We start from the raw sequence: 16,589 nt of genomic DNA on the forward strand, positions 1-16,589 counted from the left end.
GTGCCAGTTTCATGCTCGCATAAGCATCTGTAATATTCCTCGAGTATCTACTTACGCAACACGACCACTCATACTTATCCAAGTATGCTACGTATACGAGTGCAGCGTGTGTCTAAGTCTACTATAGATTATAGCTATGGGAACCTGTACGCGTGTATATATCAACGGACGTATCAAATTTAAACGGTACCAAAAGTCATCCTCCATTTTTATTCCAAAGTGATTTTTCAAGCTGATCATCTCGATTAAATGAAGTTCTTTCGGCATTTTCTATTACCCTTTGAAATGATCATTTTAATTTTCGATTCGATTGAAAATACATACAGATTTGGAATCGATCGATTCGACACGTTGAATCGAAAAAGTTAAACGTTATTATTTTACGATTTTATCGTTATAGATTTGAAGATTAGAATGAGAAAGCGACGTTTGTGTTCCCTAATCATATTTTAAAACGATCAAGATAACGAAGCTATTATCGGATAGTTTGATATATCTAACAACCGTCTATCGTTCGAATTTGGAGCCATCGCGAATCGAAAAATATACATATTCGATAGAATAAGAGGGTTGTTTACGTGTAACGCTCGCCATCGTACGATGTCATACGATGATATTCACTCGGGAGACTCGAGCTACGAGTATATCTAAGTAAGTACATCTTCGAACGGAGGAGCCGAATTGATAAAAACTACTCTAGGGAGAAGGGTGGAGACGTAAGAGACGACTTGGTAATATTTTTAAAAACTGTACAATGTGCTCTCGAGTATATATGTAGGTAGGTATTTATGCGCGTGACAGTTTAACGTTGACTTCCTCGAACGAAGATAAAATGTACCTATATATAATTTGTATCCCTTTATCGAAATTATGACGATTAATTTGTTCCTTTATCTCGATACATTTGAAAATAGCCTAAACTTTTTATAAGCCGTCTTCCTTTAAAGAATGTCTGCACGAATGTCTGTAAAAATTTATCGAGGAAACGTTTAGAATATTTTCTCGTTATCGGGGACGCAGAAGAAAATTTAACGATACGCGCGTACGAAAAGACGAAGTCGAAAGAAATATTAGCCTAGGGAGCAAACGAGAGGGCGAATATCGATTTTCGGTCGCGCTAATAAATAAGCGCATGCGTCTTGTACTACGCTTCTACCTGGTGCTCGAAGAATTTCGACCCTGCAAGATCCTTTAAATTCCTTTTTTGAATATTCTCATCTAACGAGATCAATTTAATTTGCCGATTACACGATTTATGTATGTAGGTGCTTTTGCAGATATCTCCATTATACAGAAATATATATATATATATATATATATATATATATATATATACACATACGCGCACGCATACACGCACGCATACACATGTACGTACATAGATATACGAATCTACTCCTGTACATTGTATTTTCACTCGAGGCTAACAGATTCGGCACGATTGTAACGCGTTTAAGGATTGATTTCAATCGCTACTCGATATCATCTTTGTTAAATAGAACGGATCGAATTCATAAAGTCTCGCTTTATTAACAATCTTCTTCGCTCGTTTCTATATACTTGCAGGTAATCGTATATGTAAATATTTGAGAGATAGAAAAACATGGGTCGATTGATCGAACGACATCTATATGTTTTTAAGCATAAAGTATTATCGATATTTTCGAAAAGCGATATATACGATCGTATTATATGTGCGAAATCGCGATTACGTGTTCGGACGTCAAAGGGAGGGTTTGTAAGACTACTGCCTTCAGGGGATGAAATTCATCCTGACGCGTGCAACTGGTACCCCAATTACTCGACGGGGATCGTTAGTCGATCTACCTCTCTCTTTCGCACAAGCGCTCCACTGCCTCCCTATCTCCTTTCAACCCTCGGCCTTGTCCGTTGATTTCGCCTTACGATGAACAGGAAAAGGTCGCTTTTCGATGGAATAGTCGATTCAATCGTTTTTTATCGCCGTAACTGAAATGCCTTTTGCCTTTGAAATAAGAGCGATTGTCCTTAAATTCGTAACAACTTTAAATTTACTTATTGGATGGACTATCAACATCATTCTCGTTTGCCTGAAATTTCAATTTGATCCTTTCCTCTATCTTAAACATTGTATTATTCCATTAGAATCAAGAACATAGGGCAATCGAGTTACAAATATTATTAAGACAATAGATATTAAGAAAAAGTCCATAAGGTAACTCTGATAACTATGATATCGATCTGCGTGTCTTTTTCATTTTATCGAGACGATGGTAAGCTGTACGTAGGTAACTAAGTTATTCGCTTACTGCATTTTTATATACGCGTATTAGGAGATCTTTATGTTTGTGAAATTTGAAACATTTAAAGAGCGCGGAAATACCAGTATAACTTTTAGGAAATGGATAATAATACATGAAGTAGGCTCAATAACGAGTTCATCATCATTTTTGCAACAAGTGGATGTACCGGATACGTGTGTAGGCAGATAGGTACCTGCACACATATCTATCTACATATATAGATAAGCGAACGTCACCGAAAAGCCATTCTACATATTATACATTCGACCGATATTTCGAGCTACATAGGAAACCTAAAAGTGACAATAATGGTCTGGATTTGCGACTCGTCAAATTCAATTCTAATATTTACCGTTATGAAATAACGACTGACCACATAATTATCATCCCCTTTTATCGATAATCTTAATTTTCATCGGCGTCTTGCTATATCCTTTCAATCTCAATAGATATTGAAACGTCTAATAGTAATACTTCAACGTAGTCGTGTTTAATCGGCGAATTTTTCATATATAAGGCGATTTCCTTATATTATGCTTATGTGCGATCATGGGATAATTATTTGAATGTAATAATAAATCGGAGAATCGAAATAAAGCTATTTACGGATATTGAGTTAAAATCAACACATGATAGTCGCTCGATTGACTTGCGTATAAATACAAGCAAAAGAAAGCCTATATTCGAGTAAACCTAGAGTTACATATGTATTTATATAGAAAGGTACGCGCGATATAGGAAAGCCCATTCTCACCCTGGTGATAGGAGGGAGGAGGAGAGAGGATAAGTGAGAGAGAGAGAGAGGGAGAGAGAGAGAGAGAGAGAGAGAGAGAGAGAGAGAGAGAGAGAGAGAGAGAGAGAGAAGATTTTGCAGCGATCATCGACTTGGAGAACGGCGCAGTCGCCTAGGAACGAACTAAAAGCCGACTCGCTCACTCCCACTCCTCTTTACTTCTCTCTTTCTCCTGGTGTTGTGGCCTCACTTCTTCCCTCTCTCTTTCTCTATCCCCGGGAGCTTCTCCACCCTCGCGAAGCGTCGCTAGCTCCGTGAACCATCGTCAACTACCACCGGTAGCGACGGCGGCGGTGATAGCGGTGGAGGTGGAGGCAGTGGCGGACGCAGCGATAGCACCGGCAGCAGCAGCAACAGCAGCAGCAGCAGCACCAACAGCAGCAGCAGCAGCAGCAGCACCACCACCACCACCACCACCACCATCACCACCACCACCACCACCACCACCACCACCACCACCACCACCACTACCACTACCATCACTACTACACACCATCAACATCACTATCACCATCACCGTCACCACCACCAATAAGCGGCAGCAGTAGTCGTCGCGTGTCCCGCTTTACCACCTCCTCTTCTATTTAGCGGCCGCTCCGCCGATGCCGCAGTACCGACTGCTTTTCGCGGAAGGTGGAAACCCGTGTAACGCAACTATACATATATAGATTTTCAATTAGTCAAGTGGGCCGACCAGTAAGGAAGAAAATTATGTGCCATCCCGAAGAAAGAAGTTACACTTAAAGGCTTTATCGTCTTTCATCGACGATCCTCCATGTTATACAAGTTCAAGAGAAGGAAAGGATCGATCCGCTACAAGGAGAAGAACGCGGACGAGGAGGTGGACGAGGACGAGGAAAAACGCGCGCGTTAATGTCCTCAAAAAGAATAGGAGAACGGGAGAAAAGGAAAGGCCACGTTGGAACCATGAAAAGAATAAGGGTATCGTGAGAGATAGTTGTTCTCTTCCCTATTTCGTGGAAAAGTCCATGATCGGTTCAACGCCGCGCCGTCCTGGAGAAGGAGAAGCATTCGCGAGAGGATGCTGCGCTACGTGGACTCGTTTCGTACGACCCTACCCTCGAGACTCATTCTTCTCTCCCTATTACATATTTATTCAGGTTCGTTTGCACGTTCGTTTTCTCAAATTAGATAGAACAATCGATCGTTCATGATAAAAGCACCCTTCTTCCTTTAGATCGTTATATGAATCTTTGTATATACATGTTTTCGAACGATGGGCGATCATGTCGTCCGAATCGAATCGAATCGAATCGAATCGAATCGAATCGAATCGAATCGAATATATAATTTGCACTCATACATAGTCTCTCTTTCTGATTCTGAATGAATAATGTTGAAAATTCTCTCTTCAAGATAGCACATATCTGCATACATATAAAAGCTTCGCACTATTAACATTCAAGTATCGTCACGAATGAAAAAATACGATACTCAAAATACGGTGCCGCAGAAATTTATTATTTTCCATGTCATTTTTCTATCTGTCATCTACGATACGGGAGAACGACATATGAAAAGTATTAGAGATAATGCCATTTAAAGAATATTGAAATTAAAAGTTTTAACTTCGGTGCATTTTGACAAGCGGTTATCAGCGATGGAACACCATTTTATATAATACGAAACTATACGAAACTACTTTCGAAGATGATATCATCTTAACTGCTTAGGAACATTTTAATTGACATGAATTTCGATAAACCTTGCCTTGCCTTGCCTTGCCTTGCCTTGTCTTGCCTTGCCTTGCCTTGTTCATTTGACCTCATCGTTTATTTGGCCCACTTAAATAAAACGATTCATATCTTAGTTCAATACATCGATCAAAACAATGTTATTGACCGTTCAATGTAATTTCGTTAGTTAATAATATGATCTTAGAGAAATAGGGGAAGATTGCGAGAGGGTGTTAAAGAGAAAGCAGGAGTGCATTGGTCGTAAGTACTTACCTATACAATATTTATTACGTATTACAATATAGCTTACGTGCTATCTGTTCATATGCTATCTCGTTGAACGGTTAAAATTTTTCATCGGGCACGTTCGTTACAGATATAACGGCCCTTCGCATGACGACCCTACAAATACCGCAACACGTCGTTTTCAACGAAACGATTCGTATGCAGTGCAACTTTAGCCTGGACAACGAGCTGCTGTATTCGGTGAAATGGTACAAAGATGGTCATGAGTTTTATCGATACGTTCCGAAGGACGAGCCGACGGTACAAATTTTTCCCGTCGCCGGCGTAAACGTGAACGTGCGTTACTACGATTGACATAATTAAACGTTAGGCAATAAAGTCGAGCGGGGAGACCCGTACGGCTAATCGCGGATTCGCGAGCGAGCATTAAGCTCACCTTGTCGGCTTTCAGACGCATCATTCAACGGAAAGATCCGTCGTCTTGAATAACGTGGATCTCTCCAGTTCTGGGAGGTATCGATGCGAGGTGTCGGCCGAAGCGCCAGCTTTTCAAACCGTTTCCGATCATGCCGACATGACGGTAGTTGGTGAGTTTACTTCTACCAAAGGTGGATTACCTTCCTTCCTGTCCCTTTTAATTTTATCTCGTATTCTGTCCATTTAGTCCTACCGAACGAAGGCCCTTTAATATCGGGTGGTCGATCGAGATATCAGGTCGGCGACGTCGTTCGTCTTAATTGTACATCTGCGCCCTCGAAGCCAGCTGCCCTATTGACGTGGTTCATTAATGGCGAATCCGTAAGTGTCAAACTTTTCCAAAACCGTCCGTCCATTTCACTCACTCATTCATTCATTCATTCATTCATTCGTTCGTTCGTTCGTTCGTTCGTTCGTTCGTTCGTTCGTTCGTTCGTTCGTTCGTTCGTTCGTTCGTTCGTTCGTTCATTCATTCTCATCAATTCGAAGAGCGTGCTTTTCAATAACAAAAGAATATCGAACATCGAATGTACGCAGTTCGCATTCGCAGGCCGACGCGCAATACTTGAAAGGTCCGCATATTACTGCTGTCGACGCGAGAGGATTGGAAACGGCGGTTTTAGGTTTGGAATTTCGAGTTGCCAGTAAACACTTTAAAAGGGGCGACATGAAGCTGAAATGCTTGGCAACGATAGCCGCTGTCTATCTTCAAAGTAACGAGGAGAGCGTTGAAGGGGACGAGCGAATTTTGAAAGCTCCAGTAATGGAGAGCCGCGAAACCAGAGCACAGAGTCATATTCGCAATGACTTGATCAATGGTAATAAACAAAATGCTCCTTGTTCGCAAGAGATATATTGTTATTTTTGATAAGCGTTAAGTAAGAAAGCGTTAAAGGTCTGACATATGTTTTAGGATGTTCAGCCGAAGCCTCGTTGAAATGGAAAATGCTCCTCTTAAGCGTAGGAATCATTTTTATGCGATAATAAGTCGTCGCCGATCCATGTCGCCGCTGTCAACGCGCGAAGGAGTCGGAAAAAGATTATATAGTAACATAAACGACTAAGTCAAGATACATGTGTCATTCCATCGTATCTATCGTATTCAATCTTTAATCCCCGCACATACCCAATGTATCTATTAATATCATTACATATACGACGAGTACACTTATCTCTCTTCTCCGTGCGCGCTTCATCGATAAGTAAAAGTAAGTATTGTACCTACGTACTACGTACTACGTAGTATACTGTTAGGTACGTGACGTACCTAACGTTTTAGGCTCTAAATGTATTTACATGCACGCGCGTGAACAATGATAAAAGAGAAAAAAAAAAAAAAAAAAAAAAAAAAAAGAAAAAAAAAAGAAAAAAAAGGAAAAAAGAAAAAAAAGAATGAAAAAAAAAGATAAAAAAGAGAAAAAGAAATGACACTCAAGAAAGAAAATCTACAATATATTATTATCGTTCGACATATCTAATATAAAAGTAATCCGTCTTTTCGTACGGCTATTAAACGATTGTCCGAACTGAATCGTCGAAACTGTAGGTACTTACTTCAATAATACTCGTTTTCTTGCAATATCTTTCACTTCTCCCATGAATCTTACTCCTTTTGGTTCGCTGATGGTGCGATGCACAGAAAAGAATAAAAAAAGAAAAGCATAAGGTGCGCGCTAGCATCGAGACCGGTCTTTTCATTTCTCTCGAGTAAGAAACACATGGAAATGCCAATCAACAAGATGATACGACAAAGTTAGATTGATTGAAGTTCATCTTAATGATTCATTCGAAGAGCGTACTACGTGTATCGTACGATCGGTTAACATCTATCTTTCATCGTAATATTTTCTATGCGTATCATGGATATACATATCATTCATTTTTCATTCTAACAATTAAAAGAAAAATATTGTACTTACATAACACATTATATGTAATGTAAGTGCATGATATGTACGCGAGTATGTAATGGGTGATAGCAGAAATATGATATTTGTGTGATGTTGTATTGTTTGTTAAAATAAAATAGAAGCGAAATTGTAGGTCGATTCCGATGTTACGTCGAATATGAAATGTTCTTGCAATATTATCTTTTTAAGATTTGGAAAAGTAAAATTCTTGTTTAAGACTCATCACGATATATTCACGATGATCTTCGCGGTTTCGTTAGAAAAGATAGTAGTGGAATCGATGTACGATATTGCGTATCGAACAAACTCTGCTTCCTTCTCGTACGAAGCAGCTCGTTAATGTCCCTATATATGTCTTACTCTATAAGTCTTTACGTGCTTGTAAATATGTAAATAATTTTCATCGTTATTAAAAATTATTCATTATTATAATACTTGTGCTGTGCACCTATAGTTTCAATAACATTTGTCCATTCGTATTGGCAGTGCATATGTTCGTTGAAAAATCACACAACAGGAGATACATATTTGCACGTTCGAAATAACGATATCAAGAATTTACTTGAACAACGCATGATTTAGAAAAGAAAGGAGTAATAATATTGGTGTTATCTTCGATTTTTCATTTAGTATTATCTTTATGTCATTTCAATTTCGCACAATGATGGAGCACAAACGATCGTTCACTTTTATGCCCTTTAGTTAATCGTGCAAACAGAAAAAAGAATATCTTTTATCAATGGATTCGATTTTTTATGCCATTATATTTCGTCGTAAGCGCCATCTATGACGCTTCACAGTAATATCTCGACTACGCTAATCTTTTTCATCGTATAGTCTTCCAAGTGTTTTCATTATGAAGCAAAAAAGAGAAAGAAAGGATAGGAATTAACAAATGTGACTGTTTTTTTTTTTTTTTTTTCTTTTTTATAATAAATACTTGTAATAGAAAAGATTTGGTGAAACTGTCGGTATCTTAAAAACAGGATGCTCTTGCATACGATACCGTTCCTCTTACCATATTGGTTACGTTAATAATACATAGTTTATCTATGAATATATAAGATTTATAATTGGAATAAAAATACTTATATATTATTATTCAGTTACGCATATGACTCTATTTAGTTCTCTTCTTTTAAATACTTTTCTTTCAATGTACGTTATGGAAGCTTTCATTTATGAGATTCTAGATAAGTATCATAAAAATATGAAAAGAAAAGGAAGAAAACAAATAAATGAGAAAGGAATCGGATTAATGTTTACAGTGTAACGAAATAAATAAAAAAAAAGAACATTTTTAATTTCATTATAGTCAACGTTCTCTCTCATCTTTCATATTTACATGAAACATTCATGCAAGTACACCGACACCTATGAACGCGCGCCTGCGCCCATCCATATATGCACATCGTTGTATGAAAAACGTCAGATGTCAGATTTAACAAAGTCCGATAGGTTAGAAGATTGTACATACCACTAGCGAGCATCGACATCATTAAGAGAGAGAGAGAGAGGGAGAGAGAGAGAGAGAGAGAGAGAGAGAGAGCCATGAATTGTGTAAATAAAATAAACTCGCTTTGTTTCTAGTGTATTAGAGTACAACAATATAATTACTGCTACTTACTATCGGTGACATAAACTAATAACGGGCATAATACGATGGCAGAAAATTTAACAAAAGTTTTTGCAGCAGAAGATTTCAATGCGGAAAAATGTGAGGAATTTTGTATATAGACATTTTTACTGTACCTTTATCCATCTTAACCTTGATTAAGTTTTATTTATATCGAGAAAGATATTATCTCATATCGAAGGATACATTATGTCGTTCTAAAGGAAATAATCGTCTATTTTGTTTTTATCATCTTATTCAATTGCATGTTCGACAAAAACGTCATTAAACAATGTCTTTTCAGTCGTCAAGGATCTCAGTGCGCAATGCGTTGGTGCGGATGAACTACGACAGCAACGTGCCAAAATTCAAGAACTTGCGAATAATACATCTGCTTTGTTGAAGCGCAACGTCTATCAAAATTATATGCAATTTATAGAAACAGCTAAAGAAATTTCTCATTTGGAAAGTGAAATGTACCAGTTGTCGCAATTGTTAAGCGAGCAGCGTTCTTTATTAAGTACACTTGGCACTAGCAGAACTACTGGCCTTATGTTTGAAGATTTATCCCAATTAGACAATAATAACGATAATATTACCAAGGAGCAAGAGCAAAAGCAAAAGCTGATTCAACTACTTGAAAATGTTGAAGGTGCCATGGTTAGTTGTTAATTTATTTAATAAAAAAATGTTGATATAGTAATAAAAAAAAAAAAAAAAAACGAATATAGTAATATTTTGCCTCGCCACAGAATTTGGCAGAAATTGCTGGTCGTGTTTGCTTGCACGAAGGTTCTCTCCTAGAGTTGGATCCAGTCGATGGGATGCCATTGAAAAGAATTCATGCTTATTTATTCAACGACGTATTAATGATAGCCTCTTGGTTAGCTAACGGCGGCAGAAGAGGTCCACCCAGATACAAGATGCAAGCTGTTTATAATTTGCAAAGTTTAGCTGTCGTCAATATTAGAGATCTGGGTACGGTGAAGTTGGCATTTAAACTTCTTGCATTTCCGGATACCAGGGTGTTTCAGTGTGCAACCGCAACAAGTAAAGTTAGTGTAATAAAAGAGCCATGCTTATAGAATATACAGAATGATTCGACGGATATATTATATATTGCAGAAGGAATGGTTGGACAAATGCGAACAAGCAAAGAGAGCCAAGTTGGCGCAAGAGAATGGAAATAATGATGGGGATAAGAATAAACTTTCTAAGGAAAAAGAAACGATACCGTCGCGCTCCATGTCTTTGGAATCGAATACATTAGGTTAATTTTTATTATCTATAGCAAGAGACAACAACTGGGAAATTTGTATTCGACCATTTTTCCACATATATTTATTTTATTAAAAAATATCCAATAATCTTTTATCTGCGAATTTGTAGGTATAGAAGATGAAGAGGAATCGGAATATCACGAGCCACCGCCCGAATGGGTATTAGAAGTGGCAGAGGATTTGGATTCTTGCATAGCACAACGCCACTTTGAAGATGCTTATAATCTTTTGGAAAGAGCTAGGACATATTTGAAAGATACGACAATGACGCCTCTCCTGTTGGAAATTCAAACGAAGGTTAATGAGAGAGGACGTGCTTTAATCGATGTTCTAATAAAAGAACTTGAATTGAGTTCAGAGTCAAAATCATTGCAAGGCGGTGGTTTAAGAAGCGCACGACGTATAGTTAAACTTTTAATACAATTAAATCGAAGCGCTCAAGGATGTAAATTGTATTTAAGATTATGTAGTGCTATGCTGAAGGCACGAGTTAAAAGGGTAAAGAGAGAAGGTGCCACTGTACCTTACATACGACAGCTTAGTGCGATTGCTTTCAGTAATATAGCAGAAATGGCAAAAGAATTTTTGAAACTCTTTCCCCAGTCTACAAATTGTACTTCCGGTAAGAGCGCGTTGTAACATATTGTCACTCGATATAAGAATTATATTCTTCTTTATTGATTTTCCTTTTCACAGGCTTAGTGGTGTGGTGCAGTCAAGAGATAAAATACTTGACGTCGCACTTGACCAATTTACTTTTCATCCCGCAAGTATCATTAAGCGTTTTAGCCGAATGTATTCTAGCTGTTAGAAGTCATTGTGACCAGGTGAATCATGAACAAATCTTATTATAATGCGTATCTTATAATAATGCGTATTCGTGGATTTTCTTAGAAATTTGTCAGAATACGTTAATTTTATTATCTTGTACGATATTATAGCTAACGCAACTAGGTATGGATTTTCGTTATCAATTGGATGGTCAGCTCAGATCCCCATTGTCTAAAGTTATACAAGATACTAGTGAAAATTACATCGATACCGTTACAAAGGGCCAAGCTGCAGAGGATACATGGAGTCCGACGAATCTTCAAAGTAGTCCAAATCTTCAAAATTTGTTATTGGAATTGGATAATCTTGGTATCACCGTACCAAAGGCTTATTTGACGAATGACTTTTGGATCGCATTAACCAATAATACATTAGCATTTTCCAAATTATACGTTAGTTTTCTCGAGGATTGTCTAAGCATCGCGACCCCGGAACTTATGCAAACGATCGATACTGCCCTTTTATCATTGATACGAACGCAAGTACAACATTTGATAACATCTCTTAACAATCCAAAATTAAAACAAGAGGTAATTGTTGACACTCGTAAAATCTATGCACGGATGTTTATTACCTTATAATTACTTTATTATTCGATATTTCAGAAACGAATGATACAGGATAACGCGGCTTATGTCAGAGATGTAGTAATCAATAGAAGTTTGGAATTATACAAAAGTGTAACAAGTCGGAAGTTTACCAAACTTTTAGTACTCAAAGAACAAATTGTGCTTGAACAAATTTCTCCGATGAAGCCTAAAGCTGCACCCAGGACTTCGGTACCTAAATACTCATCCACTGAATACATTTAAATAACACGACATGATTGAAAATATAATCGATTAATGCCATGGCAAAACCTATTTTCATACAACTCAGGACAGACTGTATAATACTGTATATATATACATACACACACACACACACACACACACGCGCGCACACACACACATTTATACATGTGTATATATGTATACATAAATCGCATTCTAAGCATAAAAATTAAATATATTCAAATTTAGAGAATACACGTAGCACTGCCTATTCGTATCTAATATATGGACAGTTATTTATGGAAAATATTTTGTGTAAATTAATAATCCTCTATAGCTATGTCAAAAAAAAAGAAAAAAAAAAAAAAAAAAAGAAAAAAAAAACGTATGCATTTCATCTAAATTTTAATCCGACAAACGTTTACATGGTCTCTGTGATAACCAAACATCAATCAAATATTTACAGCAGAAATAAGAGAAGATAGTTAAAATGGTGTAAATTTGAAAGAACATAATTATAACTACTTTACGCTTTCACTTCTTTTTATCGTTAGTCGCAGTATTATTTGTTTCTAATTTTCTTCTCTTTGCACGTATGTCCGCTAACGTTTGCTCTATACTACGTTGATCCTTTTTATTCTCGCTAGGTACTAAAAAAAAAAAAAAAAAAGTAATACATTATTGTATAGGTGAAGATATCAACATGAGACGACACCGTCGATGCTACTTACCACAACCATAACTGCTATTAGCTTCTGTTTTTCTAGCAGCTTCAAGGGCTGCTTCCTTTCCAATTATATGCTGATATTTATCCTTATAATAACTATTCGGGACAAAATTCTCTTTTCGTTTTTTCGAATTTAATGCCTCTTCTTCCTCTTTCGCTTGTCTTTGTCTTTCCTCTTGTATCCTTTTTGCTACTTCTTCGTTCCATTCTTCACCTTTTCGAAGAGTATTCAATTGATCTTCCGAAGGAGCATGTTCCCTCTTGAAGATCATAATGTAACGGTCAATACCTTCTTCTCCAAACGAATATGCCCAAACATTTGCAACTTCGGCAACATCGTGTCTAATAAAGTCGGATATGAGATCAATTAAAATATAAAGATGTATTTGTTTCAATGCTATTTGTTTATATACATTATACTTCTATGAATCTGATCCATTGGAGGAAATTTATACTCTTTTGCTGTGTCATCTTGAAGAAACTTATTCATTTTCTCTTCTACCTATGAATTAAATAACTTCAATATAATAAAATTATAAGTAATTGGTGTTTGGTTAATTAATTCTTTTTAACCTTCTTTCTAAAGACCTTCAATCTTTCGGATTCTGCTTTTTGATGCTTCTGATATTCCTCTTGTTGTTCTGCGTAATACGAAATGATTAAATATGACACACACAAATCACTTTGTCACAACATGCAAAGCAAAAGGTTAGGTTACATTTTTAAACTGACTTTTTATTAATGCCTTTTGTCTGTTGCTCACTGTAGGTGGCTTTTCCATAGAGTTCAAAATAGATCCTAACAAATCCATCGTTCATAGAGACCTTAGATTATTTCTTAGTTGGATAAATAACTAAATAACGAAAATTAGAAATTTTTCTTTACGCTAACGCAACTGAACACCAAACAAAAAATAAGCACCTCGTTTCGTGTCCGCCGTTCATGCTTCTATAATATCTATCTACGAACATAGGTGCGCTGGCATCGCGAGAAATCTATTTTTCGCGGCATCGTACAAATTCGTTAGTTAAGTAATTTTATTATTTTAATCGTCAATGTCCATTTATATAGATCTTTATGTAGATTCCATTAATGTCTAACGTATTGAACGTTTCGTTGCTACAGCTTCGATCTATGTTGTAAAATTCGTGAATTTATAATACGCCATTACTTGCACAGACCACTTATGATATTATTATTATTATTATTATTATTATTATTATTATTATTATTATTATTATTGTTATTATTCTTATTGTTTTTACTCTTATTATTATTATTATTGTTATCATTATTATTTTATTGTTATCCAAACTATACCAGTCATCAAATTTGCCGTTCTACGCCTTCTTCCGTGCTCTTTTAGACTATATACTTCTAAGTAGTAGAATTATTCACACAGAAGCGCACATATTTTTCAACTTATTTTTAAACTTTAATATCTTAATAATATTTTCTAGCATTATTTGTCTTTGTTACAAAATTTCTATTTAAATGGTCTTTTCTATTAAACACTGTAGATATGCCCGTTTTATAAAAGACATTTTAATGGTCAAAAAAGAAAGAACATTGGAAGGACCATTCAAGTTGGAGTACACAGGCAGTTTCCTCTCGTACTTTGAGGAATAAACGTCGAAATGCACTATTTCCGTACGGCTACATTCAATCGTCTTACAGATATGACGATTATCTAATTACATAAACAGTCTACGATGTACGCGAAATGCGATAATGCAATATTAAATATTACATATTAAAAAGAAGAAAATGAGCGAAAAACTTAAAATAATTTTAATTTAAAATGAATATAAAAATTTTGACTCTCGGTTATTGGCCTTGTGTAGCATAAGCATAATCGGTCCTTCGATTAACTTTGATAATTAGCGAGTTAGTTTTCTCTTGCTTTTGGACCTGTGCACATCGTCATTCTCATTTCTAAACCCTAAAGTATATAAATTAATATATTCGGTACTTTTATAATTATTTAATCGATTTTTATTGCACGCCGGATAGAATAACGTAATATTTAAACAATAGTACATTTATTAAACATTAAAAAGTCTAAATCGCGCGCGCGACTTAAAATAATTTTAATATAAACTTCTATTACTTTCAAATTTTTAATTCAGAGTAGTTGCCTCGAGTAATATAAATATAAACACACTTTTTCACGACTTTGACAGTTCGAGACTTAGTTTTCTCTTGCACTCCGACCTGTGCATACCTCGATCTTCTTTTCTAAACGCTAAAGCTTATAAATTAATATTTCTTATAATTTTATAATTATTTAAACAATTTTTATTGCTCGCGAGGTAGAATAGAGTAATATTTAAACAATAGTACATTTGCTTAAAGATTAAAAAGTCTGAATCGTTCGCGGGACTTAGAATAATTTTTAAATAAATCTCAGGTACTTTAGAATTTTAATTTCGGAGTAGTTACATCCTGTAATATAAACATAAATGCACTTTTCCACGACTTTGACAGTTCATCAGTTAGTTTTCTCTTGTCCTCCGACCTGTGCACATCCTAATTCACTTTTCTAAACGGTAACGCTCATAAATTAATATTTTCGGTAATTTTATAATTATTTAAATGATTTTTATAGCACGCGGTATCGAATAGAGTAATAGTTAAACAATAGTTCATTTATTTAAACATTGGAAAGTCTGAATCGCGCGCGGGACTTAAAATAATTTTCATATAAACTTCTGGTACTTTAGAATTTTAATGTCGGAGTAGCTGCCTCGTTTAATGTAAACATAAACGCACTTTTTCACGTCTTTGACAGTTCGAGGATTAGTTATCTCTTGCACTCCGACCTGTGCGCATCGCGATTCACTTTTCTAAACGCTAAAGCATATAAATTAATATTTTCGGTACTTTTATAATTATTTAATCGATTTTTATTGCTCGCGAGATAGAATAGAGTAATATTTAAACAATAGTACATTTATTTAAACATTAAAAAGTCTGAATCGCGCGCGGGAATTAGAATAATTTTTAAATAAACCTGTGACACTTTAGAATTATAATTTCGGAGTAGTTACATCCTGTAATCTAAACATAAACGCATTTTTTCACGACTTTGACAGTTCGAGACTTAGTTTTCTCTTGCCCTCCGACCTGTGCACATCGCGAATCACTTTTCTAAACGCTAAAGCTCATAAATTAATATTTTCGGTAATTTTATAAATATTTAAACGATATTTATTGCTTGCGCGGTAGAATAGAGTAATATTTAAACAATGGTACATTTATTTAAACATTAAAAAGTCTGTATCGCGCGCGGGACTTAGAATAATTTTTAAATAAACCTCAGGTACTTTAGAATTTTAATTTCGGAGTAGTTGCCTTGTGTAATGTAAACATAAACGCACTTTTTCACGACTTTGACAGTTCGAGACTTAGTTTTCTCTTGCACTCCGACCTGCGCACATCGCGATTCACTTTTCCAAGCTTAAAAGTGTATAAATTAACATTGACGATAATTTTATAATTACTTGAACGATTATTATTGCACACGGGATGGAATAAGGTAATATTTAAACAATAGTACAATTATTTAAACATTAAAAAGTCTGAAACGCGCGCGGGACTCAAAATAATTTTGATATAAACTTCTAGTATTTTAAAATTTTTATTTCGGAGTAGTTGACTCGTGTAATATAAACATAAACCCACTTTTTCACGATTTTGACAGTTCGAGACTTAGTTTTCTCTTGTCCTCCGACCTGTGCACATCGCGATTCACTTTTCTAAAACGCTAAAGCTTATAAATTAATATTTTCGGTGATTTTATAATTATTTAAACGATTTTTATTCCACGCGGGACAGAATAGAGTAATATTTAAACAATAGGACAATTATTTAAACATTAAAAATTCTGAATCACGCGCGGGACTTGGAATAGTTTTAATATAATCTTCTATTATATTAAAATTTTAATTTCGGAGTA

At 35.7% G+C, this 16,589-nt stretch overlaps 3 protein-coding genes across 5 annotated transcripts; 2 read left to right on the forward strand and 1 right to left on the reverse strand.

Annotated features, from left to right (window-relative positions):
• The first annotated feature begins 3,318 nt into the window (after positions 1 to 3,318).
• LOC124947540 (cell adhesion molecule 2-like) lies at positions 3,319 to 6,564 on the forward strand. Of its 3 annotated transcripts, none has more exons than XM_047489831.1 (7): positions 3,319 to 4,196; positions 4,986 to 5,033; positions 5,149 to 5,354; positions 5,470 to 5,605; positions 5,683 to 5,816; positions 6,046 to 6,313; positions 6,409 to 6,564. In XM_047489831.1, the coding sequence occupies exons 1-7, from the start codon at positions 4,118 to 4,120 to the stop codon at positions 6,477 to 6,479; spliced, it is 942 nt and encodes a 313-aa protein (XP_047345787.1). In that variant the 5' UTR covers positions 3,319 to 4,117; the 3' UTR covers positions 6,480 to 6,564. The 3 variants fall into 3 exon arrangements, with proteins under 3 accessions (XP_047345787.1, XP_047345789.1, XP_047345788.1); XM_047489833.1 differs by having other exon boundaries at positions 3,329 to 4,196; positions 4,978 to 5,033; XM_047489832.1 differs by lacking the exon at positions 4,986 to 5,033 and having other exon boundaries at positions 3,329 to 4,196.
• A 2,353-nt stretch (positions 6,565 to 8,917) lies between these two features.
• LOC124947539 (exocyst complex component 8) lies at positions 8,918 to 12,353 on the forward strand. Its single transcript, XM_047489830.1, has 8 exons — positions 8,918 to 9,122; positions 9,325 to 9,680; positions 9,773 to 10,075; positions 10,146 to 10,290; positions 10,410 to 10,922; positions 10,997 to 11,127; positions 11,242 to 11,661; positions 11,737 to 12,353. Exons 1-8 carry the CDS (start codon positions 9,068 to 9,070, stop codon positions 11,941 to 11,943), a joined length of 2,130 nt encoding a protein of 709 aa, XP_047345786.1. The 5' UTR covers positions 8,918 to 9,067; the 3' UTR covers positions 11,944 to 12,353.
• LOC124947542 (sperm-associated antigen 7 homolog) lies at positions 12,293 to 13,581 on the reverse strand. Its single transcript, XM_047489837.1, has 5 exons — positions 13,364 to 13,581; positions 13,205 to 13,272; positions 13,045 to 13,133; positions 12,636 to 12,973; positions 12,293 to 12,554 (listed from the first exon to the last, which is right to left on the reverse strand). Exons 1-5 carry the CDS (start codon positions 13,440 to 13,442, stop codon positions 12,439 to 12,441), a joined length of 690 nt encoding a protein of 229 aa, XP_047345793.1. The 5' UTR covers positions 13,443 to 13,581; the 3' UTR covers positions 12,293 to 12,438.
• Positions 13,582 to 16,589: the final 3,008 nt, after the last annotated feature.

The sequence above is a fragment of the Vespa velutina genome, chromosome 3, assembly GCF_912470025.1.
Source record: "Vespa velutina chromosome 3, iVesVel2.1, whole genome shotgun sequence".
NCBI lineage: Eukaryota > Metazoa > Arthropoda > Insecta > Hymenoptera > Vespidae > Vespa > Vespa velutina.

Bases quoted from the DNA above. Each gene is read 5' to 3' on its own strand.
- LOC124947540 (XM_047489831.1), top strand. From the start codon at position 4,118: ATGCTGCGCTACGTGGACTCGTTTCGTACGACCCTACCCTCGAGACTC. The intron at 5,034-5,148 runs GTAAGTACTTAC...CGTTCGTTACAG, and splicing joins AAAGCAGGAGTGCATTGGTC to ATATAACGGCCCTTCGCATG. The intron at 5,606-5,682 runs GTGAGTTTACTT...CTGTCCATTTAG, and splicing joins TGCCGACATGACGGTAGTTG to TCCTACCGAACGAAGGCCCT.
- LOC124947539 (XM_047489830.1), top strand. From the start codon at position 9,068: ATGGCAGAAAATTTAACAAAAGTTTTTGCAGCAGAAGATTTCAATGCG. The intron at 10,291-10,409 runs GTTAATTTTTAT...GCGAATTTGTAG, and splicing joins TTTGGAATCGAATACATTAG to GTATAGAAGATGAAGAGGAA. The intron at 10,923-10,996 runs GTAAGAGCGCGT...TCCTTTTCACAG, and splicing joins GTCTACAAATTGTACTTCCG to GCTTAGTGGTGTGGTGCAGT.
- LOC124947542 (XM_047489837.1), bottom strand. From the start codon at position 13,442: ATGGATTTGTTAGGATCTATTTTGAACTCTATGGAAAAGCCACCTACA. The intron at 13,273-13,363 runs GTCAGTTTAAAA...CGTATTACGCAG, and splicing joins ACAAAAGGCATTAATAAAAA to AACAACAAGAGGAATATCAG. The intron at 13,134-13,204 runs GTTAAAAAGAAT...TTTAATTCATAG, and splicing joins TGAAGGTCTTTAGAAAGAAG to GTAGAAGAGAAAATGAATAA.